At 42.7% G+C, this 19051-nt stretch overlaps 2 protein-coding genes across 3 annotated transcripts in view; both read right to left on the bottom strand.

Moving 5' to 3' along the window:
- LOC102287317 (zinc finger protein 211) overlaps positions 1 to 17503 on the bottom strand; it is a 40644-nt gene extending 23141 nt beyond the window's left edge. Inside the window, exons 1-2 of one of the 2 annotated variants that reach the window (XM_070386943.1) lie at positions 17254 to 17503; positions 16027 to 16153 (exon numbers count right to left, since the gene is read on the bottom strand). In XM_070386943.1, coding sequence (XP_070243044.1) covers positions 16027 to 16153; positions 17254 to 17286 — 160 coding nt within the window. In that variant the 5' untranslated portion in view covers positions 17287 to 17503. The remainder of the gene's footprint in view (positions 1 to 16026; positions 16154 to 17253) is intronic. The other variant, XM_070386944.1, reaches the window with a different exon arrangement.
- On the bottom strand, positions 1010 to 5849 carry LOC138991674 (zinc finger protein 256-like). Its single transcript, XM_070386840.1, is given in 3 exon segments — positions 1010 to 4084; positions 4086 to 5723; positions 5725 to 5849. Coding segments are annotated over 3 exon segments (2295 nt in total). The 3' UTR covers positions 1010 to 3552.
- Positions 17504 to 19051: the final 1548 nt, after the last annotated feature.

The raw sequence follows: 19051 nt of genomic DNA, 5'->3' as shown, positions 1-19051 counted from the left end.
CCACCATGAACTACCTACTCTGGTGTCTACATCTTCACTGGGCCTCCAGCTCCACCCTCCCCGGTTCATATCTCCTTGCAAACACGTTCCCTTTTGTGATGCTGTGCAAAGTGACAGGGGCACCAAACCAGCAAGCCACCCATGGTCTTCAGTGTCACCCCAGATGTGACAATGGCCTCCACCACATGCAGTATGCAGTGATTTCTTTCCAAGCTTCTGCCCATCTTTTTCATGAACCCAATTCAGGATACATCTTGCCCAAACTGTCCCGGTCACTATTCTGAGCACTGTGAGGGACCTTGAAAGACTGCTGCTGCTGCTAAGTTGCTTCAGTCGTGTCCGACTCTGTGCAACCCCATAGATGGCAGCCCATCAGGCTCCCCCGTCCCTGGGATTCTCCAGGCAAGAACACTGGAGTGGGTTGCCATTTCCTCCTCCAATGCATGAAAGTGAAAAGTGAAAGTGAAGTCGCTCAGTCGTGTCCGACTCTTAGCAACCCCATGGACTGCAGCCTACCAGGCTCCTCCGTCCATGGGATTTTCCAGGCAAGAGTACTGGAGTGGGGTGCCACTGTCTTCTCCCCACTTGGAAGACTAGGAATGTCCAAAGTGGACCTCTCCCTGTCTCCAAGGCTCTTCCTCCTAATCCCCTCACCCATCACCCCACTGCTCCTCCTACCCACCAGAAAAATATAAATCACCAAATGATTGCTATTTAGCAAGATAATCAACAAGAACTTATCCACATCTTCTGGGGACTGAACCTTGACAAACTTTAGTCCAAGTGCTAAGGGCTCAAGGAATGACGACACCTCCCATAAAGCTTCAAAAACCCAAACCGAAGTTCTCTGCTAAACAAAGCTGCTCACAGATGTGAATCTCTAGCTGGTAACACAATTGTGACTCAGTCCCTAATCTGAACACAATCAGTGCATCAAACTTGAAGTGACGTGGGAGATTGTCTTTCTAATCCCGTCTGCACTTACCTGATCATAAGGGATCTATGAGAACAGTGTGACTGTGTCTGGTCCACACACCACAATTTTGAGCATCAGTATCACATGCCTGGCTGCCCAAAAATTCACCGCTTGTGAATTCTGTACCCACACCTGCTGTGCGGGGTCAGCACGTCCCACTGTATTTCCCCAGCAAGGTCTCCCTTCTGTCCCACATCCTTTGTGCTATGGTACATGAGTTAGCAGATCCAGGCTGCATCAAAGGTGTGAGCATTCGACCTTTTGTTACACTGCCCCCAGGTTGTGCGGATAAACACTGATACTTAGAATACATTCTCGTGTAATACATTGCTGGCATTATGAAAAGGTTTATTTTTGAAAAGCATTCTAAGAAGTTATGTATGATGCGAAAAGATGTGAAACCTGCGATTACAAAACTTAAAAATGACTAGGTAAATCATGATACACAAACAAAAATGTGTGTAATTATGATAAATGATGATAATATACAGGAAGGGTCCAACACAGTCATTCCATTTACATATATATTTGAAAACAGTTATTACTAGAGTAGAGTAGGCCCTTTATCAGTAACTATAATGTTGAAGATGAATTTAACATGGCCGAAGGAAACTGATTTTAAGGATGTACACAAAAATGTTTAAATGTACATATACAAAATTTAAGTCAACTATACAACCAGTAAGTGATTTTTCAAACAAATTAGAAAAATGTATTCGTAATCACTGTACTATGGTTTACTAGGTACACTCCTAAAACATTTTGCAGCTACTGGGCCTGTAAGGGGCAAAGCATACAATGGTGGGTTACAGGCAATGCTTCCCAACTCCATTTCAGTGACATTACGTTCACAATTTGACACTGGTAATGGTGTGAATATTTTCACCAGGGAAATTGGCAAGCACTACAAAACAGGGATTGATTTACTGTGTAATTATATCTGAAGGTAACATATATTAATAAAAGAAACTTATCCAAAACATGTATCATGTATAAGGCCATTATATTATACATTGTATAAAAATAGAGAACACAAACTTTCAGTATTCTGAATTATAATTCCATGCAGGAAAAAAAGCCACTCACATTCATGAATGAGTGAAATCTAACACGTCTTCGTTATTTCCTTGCTTTCCTAATGTCAAAATAAGAGAAAATAGCCTAATCTCACAAAACAGAAGTTGGCAAAAGTACGAATAGAAATCTAATGAAACAAGACACACAGGTAAAAGACAGACATGTGAAAAACAAAAACATCAAGAATCCTGAAAAAGAGAATCACCAGCAGTCCAGTGGCTAGGACTCCCCGTGTCCACATCACAAGACATTTAGATTGCTGGTTGGGGGAACTAAGATCCCACATGCCACATAGCACAGTTAAGTAAATAAATAATCTGAGAAAAATGTAACTAAAATCATCACAATTTTTTAATACAGAGGTTTTGGTCTTCGTGGGAGGGGTCACCTTGCATTCCTGTTAGTTTTAAAGCCAGGTTGATCAAGTGTGGGTCTCAGAAAGTGAGGACAAACTCACACTAATAAATAATCATTATTTTGCTAGGTAACATGTTTCTGGAAGGGTAGAAGGAAAAGTGAGGAGATGAGTAAAGGGGTAAAGGAAGAAGAGCTTTAGAGACTACACCATGAGAGGGCCACACTGGACATTCTCAGGCCTTCAGTGTCCCTCACACTGCCCAAAACAGTGAGCAGGTCAACCACGTAACGGGAACAGGGACATCTTGAGGTGGGTATGTAAAGATGATGAACAGGACTTGGGAAACCAATCACTGCAGAGAGCGGTGAGGCCAGTGTCAGATCTGGGGAAATGCCAATGAGTTGGTCCAGAGTCCCTAGCTTAGCGCTGCTCTTCTGTGAAGAACTTCCCAAGTGGGAGGGTGTTAGTGGGAGATGTGCACACATGGAAATGAGGCTGCATCCCCTTGTGGTGATGGAGCTGTCAGGTATGCAGAGCTCATGGTCAGGATATGGGAACTGGAGTCCCTGCTCTGAGCGGCAAAAGAAAAGCCAGTGGACATGTACAGTGTAACCACTCTAATGAAAGGTGTGGCAGTAGTGAGCTCCTGTGGAAATCCCTCTGCCTCTCTGAGCTGGACAGCTCTTCTTTCTCAAAGGACAATGATAAAAACTGAGTCATAGCATTGGTTTGGATGGGTAGATAAATGGAGTCATCCACAGAAAAGTAATCAATGCTGATTCCAAAGAAAAGATAATCCTGACCATCAGCATGGGTTGGGATGTAAGCACAGCTCATGGGGTGGGGGCAGAGGGAGCAGAAGTATCAGGATGGACAAGGTGTTCTTTCAGTCCTCAAACCTGGTGGGCATGCATAGAGCATGGGAGGAATGAAGTCACCAGATTCTCCAAATGCCTGAACCAGGCAACGTGGCATTCAATCTCAGATCCTTATCCCTTCAACGGGGATCATAAACAGATGACACGGCATCTCTGTGCCTCAGTTTCTGCTCTAGGAAAGGGTCCATTTGCTTCATAGGTTCTGCCCACTCTGTCACCACCTCAAACTTCTTTGACATCATTGCCAGCCATACTTGCAGTATTTATAAAGCCCTTTCTTCAGTGTGACCTCGCTGATGTTTAATCAAGCAGCAACTTCGGTTGAAAGATTTACCGCATTCCTTGCACTCATAAGGCTCTTCTCCAGGGTGGATTTTCCAATGTGTGCGGAGGAGCTGCCTTTGCTTAAAGGCTTTCCCACATTCACTGCACACAAAAGGCCTTTCTCCAGTGTGAAGTTTGTGATGATCACAGAGACTGGTTTGACTAGTAAAAGACTGGCCCACATTCACTGTACTTATAAGGCCTTTCTTGTGAACTCTGTGATGACGAAGAAGGCTCGAGCAACTAATAAAATGCTTCCCACATTGACTGCACTTATAAGGCCTTTCTCCAGTGTGAACTCTCTGATGATCACGAAGGCTCCACCCAGCAGTAAAAGATTTCCCACATTCACTGCACTCATAAGGTTGTTCTCCACTGTGAACTCTCTGATGATACCGGAGGCCATTCACAGCAACAAAAGATTTCCCACATTCACTGCACTCATAAGGCCTTTCTCCACTGTGAACTCTGATGACGAAGAAGGCTCGAACTACTAGTAAAACATTTTCCACATTCACTGCACTTATAGGGCCTTTCTCCCGTGTGAACTCTCTGATGATCACGAAGGCTCAACCTAGCAATAAAAGATTTCCCCCATTCATTGCATTCATAAGGCCTTTCTCCACTGTGAACTCTCTGATGATGAAAAAGGCTCGAGCTACTAGTAAAACATTTTCCACATTCATTGCAATTAAAAGGCTTTTCTCCAGTGTCAACTCTCTGGGGACACTGGTGGTTCAGCCTAGCAGTTAAAGATTTCTCACATTTATTACACTCATAAGCCTGTCCTCCAGCATGAAAGTTCTTATGGGCATTGAGACGTGCCTTTTGGCGAAAGAATTCCCCACATTCACTGCCTTCAAAATTCCTTACTTCATTGTGAACTCTCCAGTGATTACAAAGGTTCGATCTACTTGTAAAAGACTTCCCACATTTATTGCACTCATAAGGCTTTTCTCCAGTGTGAACATTCATATGCGCACTTAGCTGTTCATTCCGGCTAAAGAATTTCCCACAGGAACTGCACTCGAAAGGTCTTTCTCCACTGTGAACTCTCCGATGATTAGAAAGGATGGACCAAGTAGTGAATGACTTTCCACATTCACTGCACTCATAAGGCCTTTCTCCAGTGTGAACTCTCAGATGATAATAGAGACCAGAGCTAGTAGTAAGAGCTTTGCCACATTTGCTGCATTCATAAGGGTTTTCTCCAGTGTGAAGTCTTTCATGTGCAAGGAAATCGGATTTGCGGGCAAAAAATTTTCCACATTGGTTGCACTGATAAGGCTTTTCTCCAGTGTGAACTCTCTGATGTTCCATTAAGTTCCACTCTTGGATAAAAGATTTATTACATTCCTCGCACTCATAAGGCTTTTCTCCAGTGTGGATTTTTCTATGGGCAATGAGGTATTTCCTTTGGCTAAAGGATTTTCCACATTCACTGCAGTCATAAAGCATCCCTCCACAGTTAAATCTCTGATGTGCAAGGAAACGGGATTTGTGGCTAAATAATTTTCCACAATGGCTGCATTCATAACGCCTTTCTCTAGCATGAACTTTCTGATGATGAATGAGGGTATTTCTTTGGGTGCTGCCTTTCTCACATGTATTGAACTTACAAAACCCTTCACTAGTGAGGACTCGCCCATCCTGAACAAGTATGTCTGTGTGGCTGGAGACTATCTTGCCTTCTCCCCAGCTCTGATGACTTTTCCCACTGTGAAAAATAGCTTCACATTCCTTACTATTGTTCAGTTTCTTCCTGGTATTAGTGGCCTGTGGCTGAGCTCCCATATTTGCCATGAATTCATTCCCAAGTTCCATGAAGGTAGAGAGATTCCCTGATGCAAGAACTGTACAGTTCTTCAAAAATGAGGGTCTCTCCATGATACAGCATAAGGGGTTCTCTCCAACGTGCTGCTTCTGGTGCTGCTGAATGTTTGCAGTGAAATAGAACTGTTTCCCACATGACCCACATGTGTATGCTTTCTGCCCACTATTTGTTCCTTGCTCTTCAGCCAAGTGCAAAATGTCTCTCAAAACTGGGATGCACATCTTACAAAGCTGGACCTTCTCAGGAGACAAACCTGCCCTGGGAGTCCTAATCTGACACTCCTTCTACAGATTCGCTCTGTTCAGAAGGTGTCTCCTCATCCTGAACTCCACGCCAAGTACCTGAAAACAAAGAAGTGACAGTGAAGTTCACGTTGACTTTACTGGAGGAAGGGAACACCATCACAATTCTATATCTGACACATGAAAGAATCACTCCACAGGACTGTGTTCAGGAAATGGAGTTGGGATAAAACTGAGAAGCAGCTGCTCTCACCAAGCGCAGGACAGAAGGACTGGATGTGGCCCACGGAGAAAGGCGTCTTCTACAATTCACTCCTCTGTCAATGGCTTTTACCAGGAACACATCTCCTCAACCTGTGACACTGTAAGGAAGCAGATCTCCAAGCCTCAGAAAATCTGACTGTGATTTTTTTTTTCTTGTGATGAGCACTTTTAAGATCCACTCTTTTGATATTTTCTTTTTATTTATTTACCCTTTTATGATCACTTGGTGGTTGTTGCTGGTCTCAGGCTTTCTCTAGTTTCGGCAAGCAGGGGCTAGTCTCTAGTTGTGTTGGATGGGCTTCTTATTGCAATAGTTTCTTCTGTGGCAGAGCACAAGCTCTAAGGCAGGAATGCTCCAGTAGTTGCAACAGGCAGACTCAGTAATTGCTGCACACGGGCTTAGTTGCTCCACAGCACGTGTGCAGCAATGCTGTACCAGGGATCAAACCCCCGTCTCCTGCATTGCCAGGTGGATTCTTAACCAGGAGACCACCAGGAATGCCCTCTTTGGGAACTTTCTAAATATTCAACACAGTCATGTTAATTAGAGTCACTATGCTATGCCTTACATCCCCAGAACTTACTCACCTCATAATTAGAAGTGTGTAACTTCTGACATTTTTCATTCATTTTATCTGCCCACCTTGCTCTGGTCTAGCAGTCACTAATCCTTTGTCTGTATCTGTTTGGTGTTGGTGTTATTGTTTTAAAGATTCAACATGTAAGCATAATCATCCAGTACAGGTAAATGTGGAACAACCTGAGTTCTGAATGCTTGGGTCCGCTTTTAGAGGAACACTTTTCAATAAATACACACAGAATTATATGCTCTGTGTAGTTGGATGAATCCACAAATGGGAAAACTTCAGAATCAGAGGACTGACTATGGGCCTCTAGACTTCAGTATATTTAGAGGATCCTGGATCCAATCCTCAGTGGACACAGTGGGACAACTGGATTTGTCTTTCCCTGATTTATTTCACTTAGCATAATGCTCTCCAGGTCAATTTATGCTACTGCAAATGGCAATACAGGCATCTTTTTTATGGTTATATAATACTGAATAATATCCCATATATATTTCATTTTTGTTATCCACTCATCTATCAATGGACACTTAGGTTGTTTCCATCTCTTGAATATTATAAATAAGCTACAATAGACATAAGGCACAGATACCTTTTTGAAACGATGATTTTACTCCCTCTGCATAAATACACAAAGGTGGACTTGATGGACGATATGTAAGTTCCCTTTTTTATTCTGTAATCAGTCTCCATAATCTTTACTACAGTGGTTGCAAAAAAGTACATTCCTACCCACAGAAAGTAAAGAATCTGCCTGCAACACAGGAGACCCGGGTTTAACTCCAGGGTTGGGAAGAGCCCCTGGAGAAGGGAAAGGCTGCCCACTTCAGCAGTCGGGCCTGGAGGATTCCATGGGTAGAGGAGCCTGGAGGGCTACAGTCCATGGTGTCGCAGAGTCAGACCTGACTGAGTGACTAACACTTTCGCTTTTACCAACAGTGCACAAGGGGTCCGTTTTCTCTACCAGTTTACCAACATTTATTTTTTTGTCCTTTTTATAACAGACATTGTAACATGTATGAGGTGGTATCTCATTGTGCTTCTGATTTGCATTTTCCCAACCATTTATGATACTGAGCATCTTTTCATATAGCTGCTTCCCATACATATGTATTCTAAAGAACAACAGCAACTGTGTACCCCATTACGCATTTTCTTAAAACACCCATATATGTATGTTTACATAACATTAAAACAAATGAGAACAATTATAAAATGGAGCAGAGAAAGCAATTAGGAATTTTTTAAAACTATAAAGCATTCAAACTACCAAAGGAGCCATACAGGGTCATATGAAAGTGGACTACAATCAGATGTAAATACATAGTGCAAACTCCAGCGCAATTACATTAAAGAAAAATGAAAGGAAAAAAGTATGCGTGATACGCTAACAGAGAAGAGAAGATGCAATCATGCAAAATTCTCCATTAACAAATGAAAAAGACTGGACAGCAAACATAGGAAAAAGAAGAAAGGCAATGGTAGAAAATGGTAACAACTTCATTAGATATTTATTTAACTATATGACTATATTAAACATTGATAGTCTCAATACACCAATGAAAAAAGATATTATCAGAGTGAATTCAGAAAGAGGAGTCAAGTACATATTCCCTCCAAAAACCCCACTTTAAATATGAACATGCAGGAATTCCCTAGCAGTCTAGTGCTTAGGACTCAGCACTGTCACTGCTTCAGCTGGGGTTCAATCCCCAGTCAGGGAACTAAGACACTGCAAGCTGTGGCATGTCCAAAAAACAAACAAAAGCACCCACCAATACATGATCTCATCAAGGGATGCAAAAAAAAAAAACAAAAAAACAAAGGATCTGGCCAAATCCAATACCCATTCATGATCAAAATCTCCCTCTCCTAGCTATCTAAAAATAGAAAAATTCTTTAACTTCACAATCAAAACAAAACCCTACTGGTATCATCATACTTCCTAGACAAAAACTAAAAACCTTCCTACTAAGATGAAGAATTCAAGTATGACTTTGTAAGTCATACTAATGCAGTGAGAAAACAGAGTTATATAAAAGTTATACTGATAGGGAGTGAAAGAATAACACTGCCTTCATTCTCAGATGGCATAACCAGCTATATAAAAACAAAATACACACACACACATACACACACACACACACAAATCCTGGAATTCAAAAGCAATTACAGCAAGGTTTCAGGATACAAGAATAGTATACAAAAGTCAATTATTACTTTCCTATACATCAACAATAAACAAGTGAAGTTTGAAATTAAAAACACAATGTGGTAAGTTACTTCAGTCGTATCTGACTTCTTTGTTACCCTATGGGCCATAAACTGCCAGGCTCGTCTGCCCATGGGATTCTCCAGGCAATACTGGAGTGGGTTGCCATTTCCTTCTCCAGGGGATTATCCCAGAATCTCTAACATCTCCTGCACTGGCAGGCAGGTTCTTTACCACTAGCACCACCTGAGAAGTCCCCCCAAAACACAATACCATGTACATTAACACCCCTTGAAAGAATGGAGAGAGAAAGAAAGAAATAGTTATAATCTAAAAGACACGTACAAATCTACATGAGGGAAATGATAAAAACTCTGATGAAGAAATCAAAGAACTAAATAAATGGAAAGATATTTCACATTCCAAAAGTGTCAAAGATATTTCACATTCCACTTTTGTCAAGATGTCAATTATGCCCACCTTCACCTATCAATTCAATGTGAAAGTGAAAGCGAAAGTGAAGTCACTCAGTCGTGTCCGACTCTTTGTGACCCCACAGACTGTAGCCTACCAGGCTTCTGCGTCCATGGGATTTTCCAGGCAAGGGTACTGGAGTGGGTTGCCATCTCCTTCTCCAGATCAATTCAATGTAATCCAAATCTAATACCCAGGAAGTTATTAAGAGAATATAAATAAACTGATTTAGGTCATACTTGAATGGTCTAGTGGTTTTCCCTACTTTCTGCAATTTAAGTCTGAATTTGGCAATAAGGAGTTCATGACCTGAGCCACAGTCAGCTCCTGGTCTTGTTTTTGCTGGCTGTATAGAGCTTCTCCATCTTTGGCTGCAGAAAATATAATCAATCTGATTTCAGTATTGACCATCTGGTAATGTCCATGTGTAGAGTCGTCTCTTGTATTGTTGGAACAGGGCGTTTGCTATGACCAGTGCATTCTCTTGGCAAAACTCTGTTAGCCTTTGCCCTGCTTCATTTTGTACTCCAAAGCCAAATTTGCCTGTTACTCCAGATATCTCTTGACTTCCTACTTTTGCATTCCAGTCCCCTGTAATGAAAAGGACACCTTTTTTGGGTGTTAGTTCTAGAAGATCTTGTAGGTCTTCATGGAACCATTCAAATTCAGCTTCTTCAGCATTACTGATTGGGGCATAGGCTTGGATTACTGTGATATTGAATGGTCTGCCTTGGAAATGAACCACTAGACCATTCAGGTATGACCTAAATCAAATCCCTTATGATTATATAGTGGAAGTAACAAATAGATTCAAGGGATTGGATCTGATAGACAGAGTGCCTGAAGAACTATGGATAGAGGTTTGTGACACTGTACAGGAGGCAGTGATCAAGACCATCCCCAAGAAAAAGAAATGTACAAAAGCAAAATGGTTGTCTGAGGAGGCCTTACAAATAGCTGAAAAAAGAAGAGATGCTAAAGGCAAAGGAGAAAAGGAAAGACAAAACCATTTGAATGCAGCATTCCAAAGAACACCACAGAGAGATAAGAAAGCCTTCCTCAGTGATCAATGCAAAGAAATAGAGGAAAACAATAGAATGGGAAAGACTAGAGATCTCTTCAAGAAAATTAAAGATACCAAGGGAATATTTCATGCAAAGATGGGCTCAATAAAGGACAGAAATGGTATAAACCTAAAAGAAGCAGAAGATATTAAACAGAAGTGGCAAGAAAACACAGAACTGTACAAAAAAGATTTTCATGACCCAGATAACCATGATGGTGTGATCACTCACCTAGAACCAGAGATCCTGGAATGTGAAGTCAAGTGGGCCTTAGGAAGCATCACTACGAACAAAGCTAGTGGAGGCGACAGAATTCTAGCTGACCTATTTCAAATCATAAATGATGATGCTGTGAAAGTGCTGCATTCAATATGCCAACAAATTTAGAAAACTCAGCAGTGGCCACAGGACTGGAAAAGGTCAGTTTTCATTCCAATCCCAAAGAAAGGCAATGCCAAAGAATGCTCAAACTACCACACAAATGCACTCATCTCACACGCTAGCAAGTAATGCTCAAAATTCTCTAAGCCAGGCTTCAACAGTACGTGAACCGTGAACTTCCAGATGTTAATGCTGGGGGTTCAATGGTTAAGAATCCTCCTGGCAATGCAGGGGACTTGGATTAGATTCCTATCTGGGGGACTAAGATTTCACATGCCCTGGAACAACTAAGCCCAAAAGCCACAACTACTGAACCTGTGATCCACAAGTAAAGAGCCCATATGCTGCAACAAAAGATTCCACATGAGGCAAAAATCCCACATGATGCAACTAAGACCCAACACAGCCAAAATAAATACACAGCTAAACAAATAAACACTTTATTTAAAAAGAACAAAGTTTAAGGACCACAACACATGAATCTGAAATTCTTACAAAGCTAGAGAAAGCAAAACAGTGTGCTACTGACATAAAAACAGATATATATTCTAATGGAATAAAACAGAGACTAATGAGTCTAAACATCAACCCTCAAATACAAAATCCAATACTTACTAACACGAGGACCATTACCATTCGATAAAGACAGTCTTCCCAACAAACGGTGCTAGGAAAACTGGATACCCACGTGTACAACAGTGAAAATAAACCTCATCTAACACCATACACAAAAATCCACTCAACGCATACCGAAGACCTAAACTTAGGAGATAAGATTACGAATTCGTAGGAAAAACAAACAAGACAAACTGGGCCTCATAAAAAGGAACAATTGTGGTTGCATATCTTCAACCTATACAGTATCATGTGTCAATAATACCTCAAGAAAGCTGTGTGGAAAAGAGAAAAAAATAAAGTTTTGTACATCAAAGGACACTATAAACACAGTAAAAAAGAAACCATAGGTTGGGAGAAAGCATTTCCAAAACACAAATACAAAAACGGATTAATATCAGACTTCTCTGATAGCACCGTGGATAAGAATCCACCTGCCGATGCAGGGGACACAGGTTCGCGCCTTGGTCTGGGAAGATTCCACACGTAAGTAAATAAGCCTGTGTGCCACAACTACTGAAGCCCACACATCCAAGAGCCCCCACGGCAACTCTGGTGCCCTGGTGCTGCAACCACTGAGGCCTGTGCACTGGAGACTGAGAGCGCCTCTTTCACGTGACAAAAGAGAAGCCACCCTAAAGAGAAGCCTGTGCACAGCAACGAAGACCCAGCGCAACCCAATAAATAAATTGTAAAGGACTGATATTCAGAATCTATGGATAAATTTGTAATTCAACAACTAAAAAGCCAACCAGATTAACAAATTAAAAAAGGACTTGGGTAGATATTTTTTAAAGATATACAAATGACCAATAAGCACACCATGAGGGAATGTAACCAGAATGGGAAAATATACCATTTCACATCCATTAGGACGGCAATGATTAAAAGAGAAGAAAACAACAAGGACTTCCCTGGTGGTCCAGTTGCTGGAACTCCAGGCTCCCAGCGCAGAGGCCCCGGGTTCCATCCCAGGTCAGGGAACTAGGTCCCACACGCCACAACTAAGAGTTCACATGCTGTAACTAAAGATGCCACATGCTGCAACGAAGACTGAAGAGCGACGACCTGAAGTGCCACAACTAAGACCCAGGGCAGCCAAATGAATAAATACTATAAGTAAAAAACAAAACACAAATAGAAAAACCTTCACTCACACCTCCAATTCCCTAATATTAAAAAAAAAAAAAGACTGCATACTGCCAATACAGGTGGCAGATATTCAATCCCTGGCTATCACTTCTCAGGGGAATAACACCCTGCATGCCCCTTGAGGAGACCAAAACAAAAGAACAGAAAATAACAGATGCTGGCATGGATATAAAGAAACTGGAACCTTGAAAAAAGATCTTGCAGAAACATCTCATGGTCTGTTTCAGTAGTAACCATGTCAGTGACAACACTGTTGCAGAGTCAGGCACACACAAAAAAATGTCAGGTATAGGAATGGAGTAAAACTTCGGTACCATTCACTTGGAAAGTCACTTGGCCAAAAAGACGGCAAATAAGGAGAAATAAATCAGGCTGATGGAAGACTACTGACCTTGACAGTTTCTCAAGGCAAGAGAAATATCAGCAAAAACAAAAGGGACCTGATCAAACACAGTCATGTATGGATGTTCCCACAGTCATGTATGGATGTGAGACTTGGACCATAAGGAAGGCCTAGCACTTAAGACTTGATGCTTTCAAACTGTGGCACTGGAGAAGACTCTTGAGAGTCCCTTAGACAGCAAAAAGATCAAACTAGTCAATCCTAAAAGGAATCAACCCTGAATATTCATTGGAAGAACTGATGCTGAAGCTGAAGCTCCAATGTGCTCACCACCTGATGCGAAAAGCCAACTCACTGGAAAAGACCCTGATCCTGAGAAAGAATGAGGGCAGGAGGAGAAGAGAGTAACAGAGGATGAGATGGTTGGATGGTACCATTAAGTCACTGGACATAAGCAAACTCCAGGAGATGGTGAAGGACAGGGAAGCCTAGCATGCAGTTCATAGGGTCGCAAACAATTGGACACGACTGAATGATCAACAAAGGTCCGTCTGGTCAAGGCTATGGTTTTTCCTGTGGTCATGTATGGATGTGAGAGTTAGACTGTGAAGAAGTCTGAGTGCTGAAGAATTGATGCTTCTGAACTGTGCTGTTGGAGAAGACTCTTGAGAGTCCCTTGGACTGCAAGGAGATCCAACCAGTCCATTCTGAAGGAGATCAGCCCTGGGATTTCTTTGGAAGGAATGATGCTAAAGCTGAAACTCCAGTCACCTCATGCGAAGAGTTGACTCATTGGAAAAGACTCTGATGCTGGGAGGGATTGGGGGCAGGAGGAGAAGGGGACAACAGAGGATGAGATGGCTGGATGGCATCACTGACTCGATGGACGCGAGCCTGAGTGAACTCCGGGAGTTGGTGATGGACAGGGAGGCCTGGCGTGCTGCGATTCATGGGGTCGCAAAGAGTCGGACACGACGGAGCGACTGAACTGAACTGAACTGAGTGATCAACAACAAAATCAAACAAAGGCTTTTGCACAGCAAAGTAAACCATAAACAAAACAAAAAGACAAACTACTGCAAATAATGTGACTAACAAGGGCTTAATTTCCAAAATATATAAAGAGGAGTACAATTGATAACAACAAAAAAAACCAACCCAAAAGACCTTTCTTCTGGGTTGGGTTTTTTAGACATTTCTCCAAAGAAAAAAAAATTCAGATGGCCAATAGGCACATGAAAAGGTACCCATCATCACTAATCATCAAAGAAATGCAAACCAAAACTATTATACAATGAGGTACCACATCATACCGGACAGAACGGCCATCAGTAAATGTCCACAAATATGGTTTTTCCTTATGGTCCAGTGGTTAAGAATCCACCTTGCAATACAAGGGATACTGGTTCAATCCATGATCCAGGAAAATCCCACGTGCCACGGAGCAACTAGGCCTGCGCACCACAACTACTAGCTCTGTGCTCTAGAGCCCACAAGCCACAACTACTGACGCCTGCGGGGCTGCAGCCCATGGTCCGCAGCAAGAGAAGACACCGCAACTAGAGAGGAGACCCCTCTCTCCACAACTAGAGAAAAGACCCAGCAAAGCAACGAAGACCCAGGGTGGCCAAAATTAAAATAAGTAAATGAATTAACTAATTTTTTTAAAGTCTACAAATAACAAATTTGGGAGAGGATGCAGAGAAAAAGGAAACCTCTTACACTGTGGGTGAGAACGTAAATTGGTACAGCCACTATGGAAAACACTACAGAGGCTCTTAAAACAAGACAAATAAGAGTTACCTTATGATCCACCCATCCCATTCCTGGGCATGTCTACAGAGAAAAACATAGTTTGGGATACATGCACCCCAATATTCCTTGCAGTAATGTTTACAATAGCCAAGAAATGGAAGCAACCTAAATGTCTGTCGACAGATGAATAGATGAAGAAGATGTGGTGCTTATGTACCATGGAATAGTTCTCAGCCACTAAAACAAATGAAATAATGCCATTTGCAACAACATGGACGGACCTAGAGATTGTCAATACTGAGAGAAGTTAAGTCAGAAAGAGAAGGAGAAATAGTTATGACACACCTTATATGGAGAATCTAAAAAGAAACGATACAAATGAAGTTGCAAAACAGAAAGAGAGTCAGAGAATGGCTGCCAGGAGGAAGGACTAGAAGAAGGGACAGTTAGGGCATTTGGGGTGGACATGTGCACACTCCTGTATTTAAAATGAATAACCAACAAGGGCCTACTATACAGCACATGGAACTCTGCTCAATGTTATGAGGCAGCCCGGATGGGAGGGAAGTTTGGGGGATAACAGATACCTGTACGTGGATGGCCCAGTCCTTTCCCTGTTCACCTGAATCTATCAAACACTGTTAATCGGCTATAACCCATTACAAAATAAAAACTTAGGAAAACTAGAATAGATTCAAACCAACCAAAACAAAGTATTCTGTGGGAAGAAACATCATATTTCTCTTTACTGGAAAAGCGATTCAACCAGTTAATGTGCCGGATTACACTGAGCACCTTCTATACAGTAGGCACTCTTTCCCAGGCTGTGAACACAGCTGTGAAGCAGGTATAAAAGCACTCTTGGTAGATCATAAACATGTAAGCAAACAAACCAGGACACCTCAAAGGTGCTTTTAGGAACAGGATAACATCCCAGAGAGGGACTAATGTGTGTATGTGTTGGGGAAGGGCTTCTTTAAACCAGGTCACTGAGAAAGGACCTCAGGCAAGAAAGATAAATATAATATCGCTTAAATGAAATTTAAAAAAAAAACAAAAAACTGATACATACACACTTATTTAGGAAACAGAACCAGACTCAAGGATATAGACAATGAACTTGCTGTTGCCAGAAGGGAAAGGAGAAGGGCACGGATAGTTAGAGAGTTTGTGACTGACATGTACTGCTGTATTTAAAATGGATAACTAGCAGAATCTAATGTACAACAGGAATCAAAATTGTAAATCAACAATAATTCAATAAAATTAAATACAAAACAAAAAGACCACTGACCCTGAATCCTCAGCTGTAATTTGGGACTACAGGTGTTCTGCACTAAGGAGTAGGGATGCACTCTCCATAGACACACTAACCACAGCACATAACTCAGCACTTGCAGAAAGCAGTGATGTGAGGAGTAAAGAGCTGTTCTTGGGGGAAAGGAGAAAGAGCCTGGCTCAGAGGATAGAGGTGGGTGTGCAGGCCTTACCCAGCATGCATACAAGCGCAAAGTTCTCCAGCATGACATCCAGGTACAGCTGTATCTGAGCCTCATCAAGAAGACACCATTCCTCCCAGGAGAAGTACATGGCCACATCCTCAAAGGTCACACTGCCCTGGTATAACACGAACAAATAAAACCATGAACAGTCTCACTCCTGAAAAGCCACCATCTATTTTGCCACATATCTCCCAGCCCAGTAAGATGTAACCCCCTAGAAACAACGGGAAGCAAATCTCCCTCCTCTGATCTGAACTTTCCATTGCCCCCAGAATACACAGGCAGTCATCTGAAGCTGAAATCCTGCTCTTCCCTGCTGCTTATTCCCACCAGAAAATAAGGAGACCTGCACTTACCTAAACCACCTCAAAGCACTTCCATGGACTGACACGGGTTCCAGGAGTAATGTGCCATACTTCCTCCATAGAACAGGCCTGCACTCAATAACCCAGGCATGGGGTTCCCAAGGCCCCCAAACCAAAAAACTGGTAGGACGGCAGGTAAAGAGCCCCCAAGACCTTACTCAAATACAGAGAATTAGCGCCTGGGAGTGATAACAAGTGAGGGACTGGAACAACTTCTATTTACTAAAAGTGCTTCTGCAGCCCTGGGAATCTGCGGGAACACGAAGGCCACGGAGGAGAGTGACCAGGGCGGTGCTCCAGGGACTCAGGACATGCCAGGGCCACTGCCTGGTACCAGGGCCAGGGAGCCTCAGCTGACTGGCTAACCTCTCCTCCGTGACTCCATCGTCAGTGCTACCCTTTACCAGATGCTACCGTGAAAAAGCCACAACTTCCCTCTGCTCAAAGTACTCATCACCCCCTACAGACTTTTCTTCCACTGAACAGTCTTTGGAGAACTTTTAAAAGCTCGATTAGATCGTGTCCTTCCTTTGCTCAAGCTCCCAAGGCCCTAAGAAAAAAGGTACAGTACAACTTCTCATCTAGTACTCGAGCTGCAGCCTGGCCTCAAACTTAGCTCCTCACAGAAACAGGATGGACTATAGATTCCCCCAACGATCCTGCTTCAGCTGCATCCAAGCCTCACCCACACATTACACTTGTCTTCAGAAATAAAGACACCACCTCCGAAGGCCTGCATGTTCTGAACCAGGGGCCTGAGATAAAGCGACCTGAGCAGGCTTCTAACTCTGGGCATCAGTATTTCAGTAAGGAAATGGGCAAGGGAGAACCCGGAGCACGAAGCGTTTACCTGATGTGGGGCCGACAGCGCAGCCGCCGCCATCGTAGCCTGTGGGCGGAGCGACAACACTCGAACAACCGAGTCGGACTCGGCACGGTTATTCTCGGCCTACGGCGACGTCTGCAACCCTGCGTAGTACGAACAAAGCTTCCAACTACGCCTCAGCCCCTCATCTCCCTCTCCAACAACACACTCCGGAGTTTCTGCCTAGCTCCACAGTCTCAGTAGCGACCAAAATGTCAGCCACCGAAACACCGGAAGTCCCACTACCGGATGTTCGGCCTCTAGGAAATGCATCGCCTTTGGATTTTCATTGGCTGAAGGCCTCAGCGCAAAATCTTCTGGGTAATGTAGTGCCAACGCCTTGAGCAATTGCGCCCCACTCTAGAAGCCCCAAGAAAAAAAGCCCCCCCACCCCCCCCACCCCCGGGCACCAAGAGGATCGCAGAGAAATCACCTGAGGTGGAGGAGAGTGGTTCCACAATTCTAAAGAGGATGGGGGCCCCATGAGGGAACGGAAATAGGGTGCTTCAGAGCATTTTAAGTCTTTAATGCTACTGATCACTGAAGTATTATAGACTTAATCTCAGACTTCTTGAAGCCAACCCTATTTTACATCCGTTGGTAACTGGAAGTAAACATACATTATCCTATTGCTCTTGAAATGCATGCAGCTTGAAGTGTTGAAGTCATTTAAGAAAAAAGTCTACAATACCCTGAATGGGAATGCAGAAAGTTGATATTTAACAGGCTTGATGAAGCCTAACAAGAGATAAAGACAACTTAGCAAGTATAACTCCCATATTGATATCTAATCAAACACCTATTTCCTATGCTTACTATTTGATTTCTATGGCAAGAGTCTCAAGTTGGCTTGCAAAGAACAGCCCTTATGGTGTTTCATGCCAGTGTTTTTCCATCCACTGTCCCCTAACATTTCTTCTTGGCTATAAATTCTCAACTGTCTTTACTTTAACATTGAACTCAATCTTTCATCCATATTGTAACAAGCCCAGAACTTTGGGCATCCATCTCACATGCCTGTCCCAACATCTCTCTGGAGTGTTTGTGTGTTTCTCTGGCCCTGAGTCTGCAATTCCCACTGTATTTTCCCAACAAGGTCTTATTTCTCATTTCCCTTTGTGCTGTGGTACATGAGTTTGTAGATCCAGGCCGCAGTGAAGGGTGGTCAGCATTCAAACTCTGTCACACTGTGTCCCCTGTTGGGCTAACATGCAGCAATATTTAGAATATTTTCATGTGCAATAATGTTACTGGCGTTACATAAGGGCTCTCTTAGTTTACAAATGCATTCTAAGAAGTTATGTATTCAATGACATACCTGGGACTATAAATTTGAAAAACACAGAAGTACATGATGCTACAAAAACACAAAAAAATGTGCATGATAAGATAGATGATATAACATAGGGGAAGGACCCAATAGTCATTCCATTTATATAAACATTTGAAAATAGTCTCACAAAAGTGGTGGGCTGCACTCAAGGCTCAGTGGTAAAGAACCCACCTGCCAATGCAAGAGACGCAGATTCGATTGATGCCTGGTCTAGAAAGATCCCACATACCCCCAGAGCACCTACGCCCATGCACCACTACTAGTAAGCCTGCGCTAGAGCCTGGGAACAATGACCAAAGCCCATGCCCTGGAGCCCGCAGTGTGCAACAAGAGAAACCACCACTCTCCGCAACTAGAGAAAAGACTGCACAGGAATAAATACCTAGCACAGTCAAAAATAAGTAGGTAAATACAATTATATATTTTAAGAAGTAGAATATGCTCTTGCAT

This window comes from Bos mutus, chromosome 18, assembly GCF_027580195.1.
Source record: "Bos mutus isolate GX-2022 chromosome 18, NWIPB_WYAK_1.1, whole genome shotgun sequence".
Taxonomy (NCBI): domain Eukaryota; kingdom Metazoa; phylum Chordata; class Mammalia; order Artiodactyla; family Bovidae; genus Bos; species Bos mutus.
The sequence above is the reverse complement of the archived record's forward strand: the minus strand, read 5'-3'. Positions and strand labels throughout refer to the sequence as shown.